Source organism: Canis aureus, chromosome 9 (assembly GCF_053574225.1).
Source record: "Canis aureus isolate CA01 chromosome 9, VMU_Caureus_v.1.0, whole genome shotgun sequence".
Classification (NCBI taxonomy): Eukaryota; Metazoa; Chordata; class Mammalia; order Carnivora; family Canidae; genus Canis; species Canis aureus.
Window position 1 is genome coordinate 30,721,898 of NC_135619.1, and position 15,941 is coordinate 30,737,838.

A 15,941-nucleotide genomic window follows, 5' to 3' on the forward strand; every position below is an offset into this window, starting at 1 on the left:
AGTGTTCCCAGAAGCAGCACTTTGGGTGTGTTGTAATTGACATCTAGTTTCTGAATTAATTTGGCAAGATTTCCCATCCTATGGAAATCAGCCAAATAATTAGATCTTTTAAGAGTATAATTTTTTCTAGTTGTTTTTAAATAATCTTTCTTGTTACCTTCTTAACTCTGTTTTATTTCTACTATTATTACTTATTTCACATTATTTTTTTTATGGAAAACCAATTCCTAGGAAGCTAGGCCATGTCACTTTTTCTTTGAGTTCCACATTTCTGTGCAGTTGCTCTGATGCTCCAGAGAAACCATTGGCACCATGTTTGCAGCTGGCTGGAGTTGAGTTCCTTTTCTTAGGAAGGAAATGTGCAAATTGCAAGAGTGACACAAACAGGGACTGGGAAACAATCTTCCTGGTTTCATCTGCATGATGGCCTAAACCAGCTCTCTGAGGACAATGAATTAATCTTTAGTTCAGTTTTAGAGAAGGCTTTCACAATTTTATTAGCAGTCCCCATCTGTTCAGGATGGCAAATCCTATTGATCATTTGAATGTTTTTATTTTGTTAAGTGGCAAATTTATTAAGGTCATTCCTTGGATCAAGATATGTCACTGATACCTATTTGGCAAAGGAGGATTTGAGAATGGACAGTTGTGTCCCTCTGAATGCGCAAGTTTTTTTAGTAGGATAGAGCCATCCATGATAGCTTATACAAGTGTAAAATTTTGTTCTGCTTATCCACAGCTACATTTCCCATCCCATCTCTAGCAGACCAATCTCCTTCCTCCACTCAGCTCATATAACACAGCCAGCAACAAGAACTGAAGTTAATTAAATTGAATTTCATTATTTTATCCAACCTGACCTTGACACCCTTTCTCTGTCTCCATTCACCTCTCCATCTTATGTACGGCTCTTTAAAGTTTATTCTTTTTAATAAATACTTTCTCTCATACTATTTTCTCTCATCATGAGGTGTGGAGGGATACCACTACTGAATTTTTAGTCTAAGTAAACACTAACATTCTCTCTCTCCTATTTCAAGAAATTCTTTCTTAAATATAATATATACCTTCTTATCACAGTTTAAAACAGTTTCCCCTAAGTATAAGGCAATCCTTTTTTTTTTATTTCTATGTAAGGTACAAGTACTTTCAGGATGCAAGCTTGAAGAATTGATTCTTCATAAGTCCTTTTGGTCAGTGGGAGGAGTTTCTACATGTACCATCATTCCTACAGCAAGATGACGAACTAATGCTTGGAACTGACTCATTTGTGAGTCATAGGTGAAGTGCTTTAAATATGAGATTCATCTAGTAAAATAACAAATTCTTTTGTTTTTTTTCCCCTAGAGTAGAATATCATCTCCAATATTATCATTATATTCACTGAAACTTAGAGGAATTTAAGTTAAGGTTGAACATTTTAAATTTCTCACATGCCACCATTCTCCCACATGCTGATTATGCAAATATTTCCCCCATTCTCTTGATACCACTCTTTGTACTAATCTCATTAATGTTTATCAGTTGCCAATGTTTACCCACATTGGCAACTAATCATTTCAAAGAGAACTCTTGAGGCTTTGAGTTTTTAATCAAGAAAAGGATAATTTAGCCGTATCAAATAAATAAAACATGTACCTGTTTGAGGAAGGCTTGAGATTTTAACAGCAAAACTGAACTTTCCATTCCAAAAGTGTGAATGCACCAATAGCCTCATCAATTGAGGCTCAAAACATTGAGTAGAATATGCAAAGCATGCTCTTAGTATGTAGTATACTATATCCTTATACAGAGAAGTTAATGAAGAAATACAAGTCGTTTGGAGAGATTAGCATATTGATGTGGTCTCACCCACACAGGAGAACATTTGCCATTTATGGTGGGCCTCAGTAAGAGTGATGCATGCAATGTGGTATTTTGTAGGCTGTGAGGTACAGGGAGACACAAGATCACTGTCATCTTCAAAGTATGTGTTTAGCGCCCTCTGGAGGTAAGGAATGTGACTCACGTCTGGGTTTAGGCAAAGGGCCTTAAAGAACGTCTGTGACTGCCCTGCATTGACATGGCCAAAGTGGGCAAAGAGTGTTCAGAAGAGTGTTCCCTAACTTTGGTGAGCTCCAGTTGTGTGAAGTGGCATCCTAGTGATCCCATGGGCACCCTGGGATCTGTTCTGTACAGTCCCTCTGTGACTTTTGCTCCTATGTGGTAGGAAGCAGAGATCACAGAATTTGCCAAATGAATTCATTAATAATAGCCTTATAATTAATAATTATTGAAATTAAAATTTTAGAGTTGGCCCTGCAAGGGCAAAGGTTTCAAGTGTTTCAATGTGCCTATTTTTTCCCCCAAATGTTTTCATTTTATTTTATTTTATTTTTTTAAGACTTTATTTATTTATTCATAGAGATGCAGAGAGAGAGAGAGGGAGGCAGAGGCACAGGCAGAGGGAGAAGCAGGCTCCATGCAGAGAGCCCGACGTGGGACTCTATCCCGCGACTCCAGGATCATGCCCTGGGCTGCAGGCGGCGCTAAACCACTGCGCCACCGGGGCTGCCCCAAATGTTTTCATTTTAATGGATTTACAGAACCTCTTGCCAGTAGTTTTGTTGGGATTGACCTGATTATTGGCTTAAATTTGTTGCTTTTTCTTTCTAGTAATTGCTGTAGTCAGTCAAATCCTCTATAGTTATTTTTAAAAATTTTGTGAGCTTGGATAGGTCTGTCTTCCACATATACTCTCTCCCTCTCCCTTTCTTTCTTCTCTATCCCCCAGATCCATCTAAAGCAAAGAAAGGATTACTAGCCTGTTTTCAGGCAATGGAAAAATAGCTTAAGTAAGCAATCTGACAAGCCAGTAATGTCCCTAGTGTAAATTTGTACTCTGACTGATATGACCATTTAATTAAATTTTTTAATCAACATAATGGGAACACAACAGGCAGTGCATGGTAAATAATAACAAAGATGATGATAATAATGATAATGATTCTAACAAAACCCAACAGTACAGTTGGCTTCAAAGTCAAACATCCTGTATATAGTTATAATTGAGATACGGAGGTTCTCTGTAAAAATGAAATGTTGTAAAAACCAGTAAACTTTATCATTATCTTTTAGCATTCTTGCTGGGCAATTTTATTGGTATGTTCCTTTACCAACTACACATGGAAATTAAAGATTAGATTTTTTTCAAAATATTTTTAATAACTATAATTTTTTTTCTTCCAGAGAATCTTAGAACTGAAAGGTAACCAAGAAGATATCTGTCACCTCATACTATTCAGCATATGAATTTACTCTAAAATATTGGAGCAATATACATTTAAGATGATTGTAGAATTATTTCAAATTCTGAGTTGCATAAATAAAAATAATTCTTAGATATTTCTTTGGGCTTACTAAAAGAGAAATGACATTTGTAAGTTTCCTGAGAAAAGCACAGACCTTATTAATGGCACATTTAAGTGTCACAAATTCCCTGTGAGGACATTTTAAGGCCTTACTCAGGTCAAGAACCCAGGAAGAATGGAATCAAAACATATAGCTCAAACAAAACACCTGGGGGATCTGGTTTTCTGTGCTTATTGTGGGCGATATTGCCCAAGTAGTCCCAAACACAAATTAGGAGTATTTCTTAAAAGCTCAAAAGCATTTTTTCCCCTTCAGTAGCTTTCTGACATTTGATTAGTTCACCACATTCTGAAAATAGATATTTGTCTCCCAGTGTTTTTTTTCCCCAAACCACAGAATAGTATTAACTGTAATTTACATTTCAAAGCATTCCTAAAATACAGTCACAGCTGCATACAAATGTCTCAGAGCCTTTTTACGAACTTTAAAAATAGCTCACCAAACTTTGTGAACTATTTTATAGGATGATCAATTAAAAACTCAAGCCAACTTTCCTAAGTTCAGAGACAGTCACATCTGTGTATAGACTAATTCTATACCATGTACTCTGGTATTACAGAAGTTAAGTCCCGAGGAGCACTTCTTCAGTGGGCTGGGTGCCACCATTACTTGCAGGCATTCTTTCTCAGTAACAATAATAATAGCTAACATTTCCTGAGGACTGTGTGCTAAGTGCTTGGCAATGCTCTGGGAGGTGACAACTGCTTCTGGCCTGATTTTACACACAGGTGAAAGTAACTGAGTCATAGACTTGCCCACAGTTAGAGACCTAGTAAGTAATAAAGTATGTCCTCACACCCCGTTCTCTATGACACAGAAGCTGGGCTCTTCACCTCTCTGCTCCAGCTTGTCTCAGAACCAGAACCATTCAATCTGCTCAAGCCATCAGTGCTTTCAGAGAGGGGCATGAGCAGATTATAAAGACTGTCTTTATACACACTCACTTTCCAGCATCCCCAGCCTTTTGGATTGCTCAAGAAGAGAAAGTTGCCAGAAAAATACACACACAACTCTCTTCTTTGTCAGCAAAAAGTAGGCCCATAGAGAACTCTGCCAAAGGGAAGCGGAAGACCATAAGATTATCCCTGCCAGCCTGTGAGTGATGGGTTAGCCAACAAAGACAGAAAGAAGTACTGTGCTTGGCAAGCGAAGTCTATAAAAGGCCAGTCTTTTCTCACAAATCTGAGTAGCAACAGAAAGGACAAGAAAGGGAAAAGCAGAGGAGAAAAGCAGAGGGAGGGGGACTTGGAGGCTGGGGTCGGTAGTCAAGGTGTCAGCACTGCTGTCTGTCTTTAGCAGTGACATACAATTTGCTGAAAACAGCAGAGAAACAAATCACTCAAGATAGAAGACAGAACAGCTTGGCTGCCGTGGGGGACAACCTGCCACCTGCCTGTTGTTTCTGTAGCCCTTTGGGATCTGGGGCAGGGCACACCACCCTGGGCAGGGTGGAATGAGAGCAGGCAGCTGCCTCCACTCCACTCTGTGGCCCTGGGCGCCTTGGTGCGCCCTGTTGGGGCAGGTCACCTGTACTGATGGACTGTCACCGGGCCAGACATGACATCTCAGCAATGAGTAAAAGCCGCTCCTGTGCAGTCTCTGTCTGTGCCCACAGCACAGCCCTTAATGGATTTTCACCCAGTCTCATTCGGCAGAGACAGCACTAAGCAGGGGGCCCTGGGAGGCTTTCTCTCCCCTTTGCCCCTGTCTGATATGGATAAATGATGCTTTCTCAATCTGTGATTCCCTTTTCCGTTCAGATCGCTGCCCTTATGGCTCTCCCATGTAGAAAACCCAGAGTTGCCACTACAGTCACTATATGATTTATCGGTTCACTGTGTTCAGTTTAAAGATGCCAAGAAAGTGTCTGAAATGTTTTAAAAAAGAGATTTCCACTGAGAAAAAGTTAATGTTTGGTGACTACATACTGAAATGGCTGGTCTACTCTTTAGAGGGAAAATCCAGCTGTCCAGCTCATTTCCTGTAGACAGCTGTGGTTTCATTTTATTTATTGTATTTTTTTAATTTATGATAGTCACACACACAGAGAGAGAGAGAGAGGCAGAGACACAGGCAGAGGGAGAAGCAGGCTCCATGCACCGGGAGCCTGACGTGGGATTCGATCCCGGGTCTCCAGGATCGCGCCCTGGGCCAAAGGCAGGAGCCAAACCGCTGCGCCACCCAGGGATCCCTGTGGTTTCATTTTAGATAGTTCTATGTGATTCAAATGATATTTGGGTTCCACCATCACACTAAAAATTCTAGGTTTCTGAAGGGTGTTAAGTGAAAGGCTATAGTGACAATGTTTTAGTAATGTTAGAGCAGGTGATGGAAACAGGTTTGAACTCATTCAAAGATAAACCTATCACTAGGTCTTCCAGTTAGGTCTAACTAAGTGAGACTAGTGATAGGTCTTACCTATCACTAAGGAACAGGAATGGCGTCTCTGGAAGGAGTGTTATAATCACCAGCCTCGGTTCTCTGTCCAAACCAACAGCCAGAGGCTCTCTGAACATTAGAGACCTATGCAATTTGCTTTACAAACTTCTGGTCCGGATTTAACTTCAAGCCTTGCAGTTTTCTTTATGAAGGACTCTACTGTGTCTCTCCTGCTGTCTCATCAGGAATGCTCAGAGAGACCTGGCCCTGACAGAGCACCAGAGGAGGTCAGGCCAACAAACGTCATGATGGGGGGGAGCCCTTAGGAGCTCTCCCAGGCTTGGACCTTGTTATCCTCAGCTCGCCTCCTGCCTGTTTCAGTTCTGCAGGCCCTCAGGGTGACCCCTGGGCAAGTCACAAAGGCAGGGGAGAAAGGTTTATATTCCAGCCACATTATTGCCCTGACTTTGGGGAAGGAAGAGAAGGTGTATGGCTCTAAATGTGTTTTGTAGCAGGTGGGCAGTGGAAGAGGGAGCCTCTTAGAGGAGGGAGCTAAAGCTGGGGTTTTCTTACTTTTGGAGAAAACTGTGAAGCTTCCCTGGGGAGTGGTTGCTCTGTAGCATGCTGCCTGGTCCCTGCCTTCTTCCAGAGCCCCCTGGGGCTCAGGGTCCTGGTGTGTGGCTGAGGCACAGAGTAAAGTTGGAAGGTTGGTGACTCTGCTTCTCGGGGCTCAGAATGCCTGTTTTACTGCAGGTCTTGTCCAGGACTTGTACCCTAGTTAGCACCTAGTTTATTGCCTTGTTTCTGGTACCCATGGAATGAGTACTGGCCCGGCTTGAAGTTCCCTGCCACCAAACTTGAGCCACAAATCTTGTAAGCTGTGTTTTCTTATTTCTTATTTCTTCACTTTGAAACTCTTCCTTGGTTCTTCTACTTGAATCCCATTTGTTTAGATGGGGCCTTCCCTTGTTCTTCAGGGACTACAGCCTGTTCTAAACTGCTGGGGTATCTGATGCTTATAGGCCTTTTCATGAGCTCCCTTGAGGTCATATCCATTCTGTGCTGCCCACTATTGAAGCTCCCTGATGTTGACTGCCTAACCCCAGGAGAGAGCCTGGAGTTAGACCTCACCTCACCCTGTACCCTAATCAGACCAGCACAGCATATCCTCTACCCTCCACACACTGGTAGCTACCCTGGGGCTTACTGGCAATGAATGCGGACCTCTGTTGACTGCTTACTTCTCATCTTTCCAGCCTGCTCTCACACCCTGCTCCAATGGGGCAATGGATGGGGTATCAGATGTCTTCAGGAAGACCAATCTTTTTGCCAATAGGGCTCCAGATTTGTAATCAATTGATTCCACTGCGTGATGACAAAAGTCTGCAGCTGTCCCATTGCACAGTTTACTTCAGAAGTTAAGACAAATCTTGTTTGTTTTCTGGAAGGTATGGTTTCCATTCCTATTTCAAAAATACATTTTGCCTCTGTATGGTCACTCTGGCCACCCTGTCTAGAACTTCAGCTTCCTTCCCCAGTATTCCCCATTCCCCACTCATTATTTTTCTTAGTGCTTTTTACTAAATAATGCATATTTTACTTACTTATCTTGTTTATTCTTTGTCCCTTCTGGTGGAATATAAGCCTTATGAGGGCAGCAATTTTTATTTATTTAATTATGCCTGCACCAGAGCAATTCTTGACCCAGGGGAGTCACTCAACTAATATCAATGAGGTAAATTAGGGAGTGCATGGTGAATGAAAGGATGCTGGCTTCTTGCCCTCTGGGGCATTGGCCACCCAAGACTGTGGGTTCTGGCCTACCCATCTAGCTTGTCCATCTTGTTCCCAGGAGCTGGGCTCCTTGGCTTCCTGCTCTCTCCATGGCACAGCACTCACCTTCAGCTTGTGCTCATGCTCCTTGTTAACACGTGCAAGCAGCTGGGCTTTCCTTCTGTTAAGGGCATCGATGAGGGCATCACATTGGGCCACCAGGCAAGCCTCAAACTCCACACTGTTCTCCTGCATGAGAGAGCACATGTCTTAGCCCCAAAGCACCTGGGTTCCTTGGGCTGCCAGAATAAAAAGAGCTCCCCTGTCCATTTGTGGGATGGAGATCCCTGCTGAAGGAGATAAAAAAGAACTCTGTCCACAATGCACATTTAGCATTTTAAAAATAACTGCATAAATTTCATTCTACAGTGGTAATGTTCACTTGAATTTTACATTGAAAAGGATAAGCATTACTTAATAAATTAATTTTTATCAAAAGGAGATCATCTCAGTCCACATTACATTGCATAAAATAAAGCTTGGTTTGTAGAGCTGAACAGGAATCCTTCTGAGGGCTGGCATATGTCTACTTACGTATGGTGGAAGGTGGCGTTCAGAGAGGTTGGCTGCCTGAATGGGTGGGGTATTATGAAGGCAGGAGAGTTAAAGAATCATTAAATTCAAGAAGAGAGAGAAGAAAAAGGATGGCAGTGGTCTTCAATATTAAACAATAATCCAATGACAACAGAAGTTTATTAGAATAATCATGGGCAAATTACAAAAGTACTTGCTTCTTTCATTAAGGAAAGCAAATAGTTAATGCACATAGCTGATCAAGAAGAACTGGTACATGTAACAAGCATCATTCAGCTATAAAAGTCAAGCCATGAACCAACTGCTTGTGGGAGAAAACTATGTTTGAAATGAACTATAGCTTCTCCATGATGTTTAAATTGAATCCTGGATCTAACTATTCACTTGATTTAAATCTATACATGCCATGGACATTTTCTTTCAAGTAATTCTCTCCTAAATCATAAGCATTCATTAACAGTAATCCTTTCAATAAGTTACATGTATAATTTTAATTACCAAACCATAATCTGAAAAACAATTGTAACAGAGAAAATGAAAGATGAATACTCACATATTCATGAATAGCACTGAAAAAATAGCATCCAACTGAGTCTACTGTAAGCTTTTGGGGGCTGGCGAGGAAAGAACAGCTTAGCCTATCAAAATTTAATTTATTCCCCAAATCATAAAGAACTATGTCTCTTAATATAAGGATATACTGATAGATATCTGATAATTTCTCAAGTGCAAGGTCTTCATTTAAGGTGTGCATTAGTAATTGCTAAAGCAATGACTCCTACGTGTAAAGTTTCAGCTTTCATGACAATTGCTTTTGAGTACTCAGAGAAGTCTTATGGAAAACATCACTTAAGAGCTCTCTCTGTCCCATGCAGGGTAATATTGGGAGGATGAGGGCAGGCTTCTTACAGGTTCTGATTTAGAGCAGAAAGAAAGCTTTGCTCTGACGAAGAGGTGGGGTGCAGAGGCAAGAGCAGAGAAGAGACTGACTCTGTTGCAATAACCTCTGTTGCTCTGGGAAACAGAAGGAAGTGTGCAAGTGGTAGGTTGTTGGGGAACCAAAAGTTTTAACATGAGCACACATGCAAAAAAGGATGAGGAAGTCAGTGTGAGATGCTTTGAAAAGCTGGCTTACATTTAAAAAGATATTTCTACCTTCACATGGGTTAAATATTAACTCAGACAGCAATTTACTGGAGGCCAGAGTGAAGGTTATTTCTGTGGGGCAACCTCAAAACTTAAGAACAGTAAACAGAGCAGAAGGTCATTATTTAAGCATCTTGTGCAGTTATTGGCTTCTTCCCTTTAGCAATAGTGGAGAATTCATGGGCTCTTAAATGCTGGCTGATCTGTGTGTCATTGTGTTCAAATAAAGTAATCTGAAATTATAGCTACCAAGGGGGATCATGGTTGGAAAATACTTAAGTATCTAAGTAGAGAAGAAGCATTACTATGCACAGGAGGGAAGGAAGGAGGAAAGGAAAGAAGGAAGGAAGGAGGAAGGAAGGAATGAACGAAGGAAGGAAGGAAGGGAGGAAGGAAAGAGGGAGGAAGGAAGGAAAGGATGGAGGAAGGAAAAGAGGGAGGAAGGAAGAAAGGAAAGAAGGAAGGAAGGAGAAAATGTGACCTGTTTGTTACCATCAGATAAGATATAACTATTGGAAGGTGTTTTGGGAATCTGAAGAGTTTAAAAAATGCAACAGTTATGACTCTGAATTCACAAGGAGACCTCTTTTCTAAATCCAGAGTAATAGAGGACCTCAGTCCCAAAGACAGGAACTATTTGGAAAACCAGGCTGTGTTGCCACCTTGTTGGCAAAATATAACCACCTTGAGAAGGGGGCATATTTGAGTTGATCTGTACTCATGTTTGTATTAGAGGAGACAGAGGAGAAAAAAATAATTGGAATTTCCCCACAACACACAAAAGTAGAAGAAATAGACAAACTTCCCCACTACACAGCTACATCTTAACCTGTGGAGGTTTGCTTTCAGTCTCAGATGCTGCCAATACCTGGATCTGCTGGACCATGTTGCGGAGCTGCACCAGAAATTCCTTGGCTTCTTTGGCCCTGTCTGACAGTCCATTCAGCGCCTGAGAGAGCTGGCTCTGCAAAGATAAAGAAGGAAGCCATGGAGCTGTAGTCATGGAAAGTAGCAAAAAGATTGTACAGAGTTGTTTCGATCCAAGACCCCAGCGTCTTCAACCTCCTCAGATTCTTCTTGTCAGAGCTTGGGACATATAGTCAACATTTGTACAAGAGGATTCTGGTAATAAAGGTATCCAGACATCTTTCCGCAGGCTCCTGAGAACTTTCTCTTCTGAAGCAGTGAAAACTCCTGGCTATCGCAAAGGCCCTCACCAACTGATATTTGCCTGAAATTACTTCATTTCATTAATTAGTTAATTAATTCAGCAATAATTTATTTAATTTAAAATTAAAAGAAAACAGTGAGTCAGATGATTTGATAATCGCCAAAGTTATTTAGGCCAAAGTGTTATTGGTCTGGGCCTGAAGCAGTAAGATTAGAGAGTCAAGAACAGGATGAGAGGAATGAAGGGTTAGAGCACTGGTGTGACTCTCTGGGGCCGCTCCAATGGAATGACAGATACAAAAGCCACAACTGCATTCCTCCTCATCAAGGTTACCTTCCTTCTCCCAATTGCAGCCCTCCCTGTTGCCCTTACTCCTCTCTACCCCTAAACCAAGGCAGACTCTTCCTGATTTCCCACACTGTCCTGTCCATATGGGATGCAATTCTGTTGGACGGCTGTGTGTGCATGTAAACACTTGCTTTTTTCTCCAGCCTCTCTGCCTGCTGGGGTGGCCATGGGACACACTGCTAAGTGATGAGACAGAAGTGGCAGTTGGCTGGAGGTAAGGAGGGTTCTGGGAAAGCTCTTGCTTTTCTCTCACATGAGACCAGTGTGTCTGGTGCAGCCTCTGCCCTTGTGTTCCCGACTTTATGGTAGATGTCTTAGGACTCTCATTGAGATGGCCAACGTGGTAAGGGAGGAGGGTTGGAAGGAGAAAGAGCCTGGGTTCCAGGGGCAGCTTTGAGCAGCTGGATAACCCTTGAAATCTCCTACCACTAGGCTTCTTGTCTATGGGGAACATTTAACTCCGAGTTAAGTTTCTGTACTGGGGTTTCCATTACTCCCAGCCACTACCATTGTACTTAATGCAAGAGTTCTTCTAGCAGCCCAGGCATATCCTTCCATCTCTCCTGTAAATTATAGAGACAAACTCCTTTCCCACAATATCTTCTTTGAAAGCTAAAGCCCACTCTCTTCCTTGCCAACACAATACTTTAACCACTCTTCCCTTTCAAGTAAAAGGACAGAATCTTAAGATTATATCTCTTGATCTAATGAATGTTTCTCTTGTCTCTTTTTAAAAAACTTTAAATCCAGTATAGTTAACATACAATGTTATATTAGTTTTAGGTGTATAAGAGAGTGATTCAACAATTTCATTCATTACTCAGTGCTCATCAAGCTAAGGGTACTTTTAATCACCTTCAACTTACCATATGTAATTCCACTACTGGATATTTATCCAAAGCATACAAAAACACGAATTGGATAAGATATACACACCCCTATGTTTATTGATGCATTATTTATAATAGCCAAGATATGGCTCAGCCATAGAAAAGAATGAAATCTTGCCATCTGCAACCACATGGATAGAACTAGAGAGTATAAGGCTAAGTAAATATTTTCTCTTATATTTGTCTTATTAAATACAAAGTTGGGCACTGGATTTCCCCAAAAATATGCATGCCAAATGCTTAATAGAATCAATGTGGGGTGGTAGAAAGAAATAGGCCTTGGAAGGGCTCAAATCCTGCCTCTGTCTTTTACTAAATGTGACCTTGAGAAAGTTCCCTGTGCCTGAGTTACTCCAGTGCAAAAAATGGGAAGCATAATAATGTTTTGTAGTTGGGTCATTGTGAGCGTTTAGTGCATTTACCAATGTAAAAGCTCCTGTTAGCTAAGGGTAATGGCTAAGGGATCTACTCTGAATTCATAAATGCTGCCAGTTACTTGCTGAAAACCTTTTATAGATAGTATTACCTCCTCCAAAAAATGAGAAGAATATTACTATTCTTGGGTGTTATGAGCATTGCGTGAGATACTAGATTAAAGCCCAGAACCCCTCTGATGCATGGTACATGATTAATAAATGTTGGTTGTTATTAACTCTTTTTTTTTTTTTTAAGATTTTAATTATTTATTTGAGAGAGAGACACAGAGAGATAGCATAAGCATGAGAGGGAGGAGGAGCAGAAGAAGATGGAGAAGCAGGGAGCCTGACATGGGGCTTGATCTGGGGCTTCAGGAATCCCAGAGTCCAGAATCATGACCCAAGCCTAAGGCAGACGTTTAACCGACTGAGCCACCGAGGTGCCCGGGTTGTTATTAACTCTTATTCATCTTCTTTCTTCCTGCTCACAAATGCCTGCAGACTGATGGGGGAGATTCGCAGAGCATATTCCTGGAACAGGATCTGTTGGAAAACATCCTTCATCACTAATATTTTGATCTATGTACTCAGACTCAGAGAGGCTAGACCAACACAGCTGAGTAAAAAAAGCACAAAGTGAGCCTACAATGCTGGAAGGACCACTCAATTATTTATTGCCAGGTTTCAGCTGCACCCATAATTTGGGGTAAAAGCTTTCTCCTAAAGAACTTTTCCCAAGAGTCCAGGGGATGGAGGAGGGTAGGAGGGTCTCATTTAGAGGAGCAGGCAATAAAATGAGAGACATATTCTTAAGGAGACATTTTTCTTTTCTTTTTTTTTTTTTTAAGATTTTATTTATCTATTCATGACGACACACACACACACAGAGAGAGAGAGGGAGAGAGAGAGAGGCAGAGGCACAGGCAGAGGGAGAAGCAGGCTCCATGCAGGGAGCCCGACGTGGGACTCGATCCTCCGTCTCCAGGATCAGGCCCTGGGCTGAAGGCGGCGCTAAACCGCTGGGCCACCGGGGCTGCCCAAGGAGACATTTTTTCATAGTTACTTTAGAACTCATATCCCTTTTTCTGAATGAGCAAAAGTTTGCTGGCTACCACAGTTTTCTTCCCCCTTTTGTTATAATCTCTGTCTTAGTAACCACATTTGGATGTTGGAATATAGAAACCAAGTTCATTCAGCTATACAGAACTGAAGCTACATAATTTCTTGTATTCTCACCTGGCAATTAATTGTACAATATGAGTTAGACCTGACACCCATAAAGAATTGTTGACCAGTCACTGCTATCCACTTAGAAAATAATTATTCCATAGTATGCAAATAGTGTTGGCCTCATCCACACTCAGGTTTTTATATGGCAAAGCAATAAGTGAGCTGAAAAAAAATCAATTCGTTTGCAGATTACCTCTCTTTGTGTCTATATTCAGTCCCAAGAATGCCTTCTATCTGGTTAATGGTTCTGGTATTTGATAAACAACTGCATTATATGATAAAGATCTAAAAACCTTTTTCTTAAGCTTTGCCAACTTGTAGAAATTGAGCAGGAGACAATGAAAAATCTTGGAAACTATTTATCACTAGAAAATGTTCTTAGTATAAGGATTTATGTGTGCATTGCTTTTATAGAATAGTCTTTTGATCACACTTATAAGCTACATCTGATGTAGAAGAACATTATTATTGATTGATTTTGTTTCCCAGAAGCATTTAAATTTCTGCTCCGGGCTCACAGAAATGTTCTGTATTCAGGACCACAGACCAGCCCTGTAAATTTATATCAGAACACCAAAGATGCAAATATTTAGTGTGTGTTTTCCTTACAGCACCTTTGGCTGTACATATAGCCATTAGAAGCAGTTTATAATGCCAAAGCAATGCCATTCTGATTTCCTGGATAGTTGTTTTCCAATTTTCTGAAAAGCTGTCATGATCAGAAAGTAAATGAGAGTGGGGAAATGTAACCAAGGAGGCAAGAGCTCAGAGCATGCTCTGAATCACCAAATCTTCCATCCCAGAAAAACGGCAAGTTGCTCGCTCAGAGCTTGAAGGAGAGAAACAAAGCATTCTACCTCCTCCCTCCTTTCTGTGCTGCTTTCTTTCCAACTTCCACCCAGATTCCCCTCACATTCCAAAGGAGTGAAGGTTATAAGGGATCAAGAACTCAACCTGGAAACCCTGGGGGAGTATGGTCCACACCCTATTATTATTTAGGCTCGGTAGATGGGTATGGGATTCATTTCCTCCTGACCAACTCCTCCATTGGCTGAGCATCTGCCAAGTATGCCCACATGGAGGATGGTGTCTCCTTTCCTCGCTCTGCCATGAACATCATCCATGTGTCATTTCCTCCCTTAGTTTACTACGAATATTGGATGGAGACAGTTGGGACACATGAAGGAAAGCTTCCTGGCTGTCTGTGATCTGAAGTTTCAAGCATGGGACAAGTCAAAAAGGACCAACCCCAAAGAATTCATACAAAACAGATGAGGCCACACGCAAGCAACAGTGGCTTGATAGTCCCTGTGACTGTCACAGTGCCCTCCACTCAGGTGCTATGGCCCATGCCACCTCCTTCTCAGGTACCAGGGTCAACACAAAATGCAGAAGCAAAGTGACAGTTGATGTGATGTGACTCTGAAGTAAGGCCCCTAGGAGAAGAACAATTTTTTCCTGGAAGAAATGCTGATTTTTAAGTCTTACTACATTAAAAAGTAAAGGCAATGGGGCACCTGGGTATCTTAGTCAGTTAAGTGTCTGCTTTCAGCTCAGATCATGATCCCAGAGTCCTGGGATTGAGCCCTGAGTTGGGCCTCCTGCTCAGTGGGGAGTCTGCTTCTCCCTCTATCCCCTACCTGCCATTCGTGCTCTCTCTCTCTCTCTCAAATAACTAAATAAAATCTTCTTTAAAAAGTAAAGGCAAAAAATTCTAGTAAGTTATGAAATATTGATCATTTCTTGTTAGAAGGGACTGAAAGGTGATTCTTTTTATTTTTTAGCCATTAAATGGATATTTTATTTTTGTTTATTTATTTATTTTTTATTGGTGTTCAATTTGCCAACATATAACATAACACCCAGTGCTCATCCCATCAAGTACCCCCCTCAGTGCCCGTCACCCAGTCACCCCACCGTCCACCCACCTCCCTTTCTACCACCCCTTGTTCGTTTCCCAGAGTTAGGAGTCTCTCATTCTGTCTCCCTGAAAGGTGCTTTTTATGTACATCCTATTTAATCTCAATCACTACCCTGCCATTTTGCAGAGGCTCAGAGTTGAGTTTAGGTTTTACAACTCACATATAAAAGAGCAGGAGCACAAACCCTAGTCTGACTACAGAGTTGTGCTCTTTGCTTCCACCGTCTAAAGAAGAAGAAGAGGAGTCGTCTCATACTCATACAGGAAGAAATAAAAACCACACATGGTGAGAGCATGTAAAACCAAGGAAGGTGAATTGGTAAGGGGATTATGATTGATTATGAGGAAATCTGACCATGTTTAACAGGCAGATAATACGTAAACCATAGCATATCTAGTTAACCTATGAAATGTTCAACTGCTTTTTTCCTGCATAAAGTTTTTTTAGTGAATTTGAATAGGATCTGTCAATTAGATCCATGGGTCTCAAGGGAGAAGGCCAAAAGCTTTGGACTGAGGTCCAGCGCTGGCTTTATCACCCACTGACCCAAGACCTTGGGAGGGATTCCAGTAAAGGAAGGAATGAGAAGTCACCAAGTGACTAGAACTTGGGGAACCTTTGAGCTGAACTCTCAGGGGGACTGATTCTCCTTCTGACTAAA

The 15,941-nt window shown here is 41.4% G+C and overlaps 1 protein-coding gene across 10 annotated transcripts in view; it reads right to left on the reverse strand.

Moving 5' to 3' along the window:
* The window catches only part of TRIM9 (tripartite motif containing 9), a 108,487-nt gene that overhangs the window by 39,250 nt on the left and 53,296 nt on the right, over positions 1-15,941 (reverse strand). For all 10 annotated transcript variants that reach the window (XM_077909267.1, XM_077909269.1, XM_077909271.1 and 7 more), the window contains exons 2-3: positions 10,172-10,267; positions 7,690-7,812 (exon numbers count right to left, since the gene is read on the reverse strand). In XM_077909267.1, coding sequence (XP_077765393.1) covers positions 7,690-7,812; positions 10,172-10,267 — 219 coding nt within the window. The remainder of the gene's footprint in view (positions 1-7,689; positions 7,813-10,171; positions 10,268-15,941) is intronic.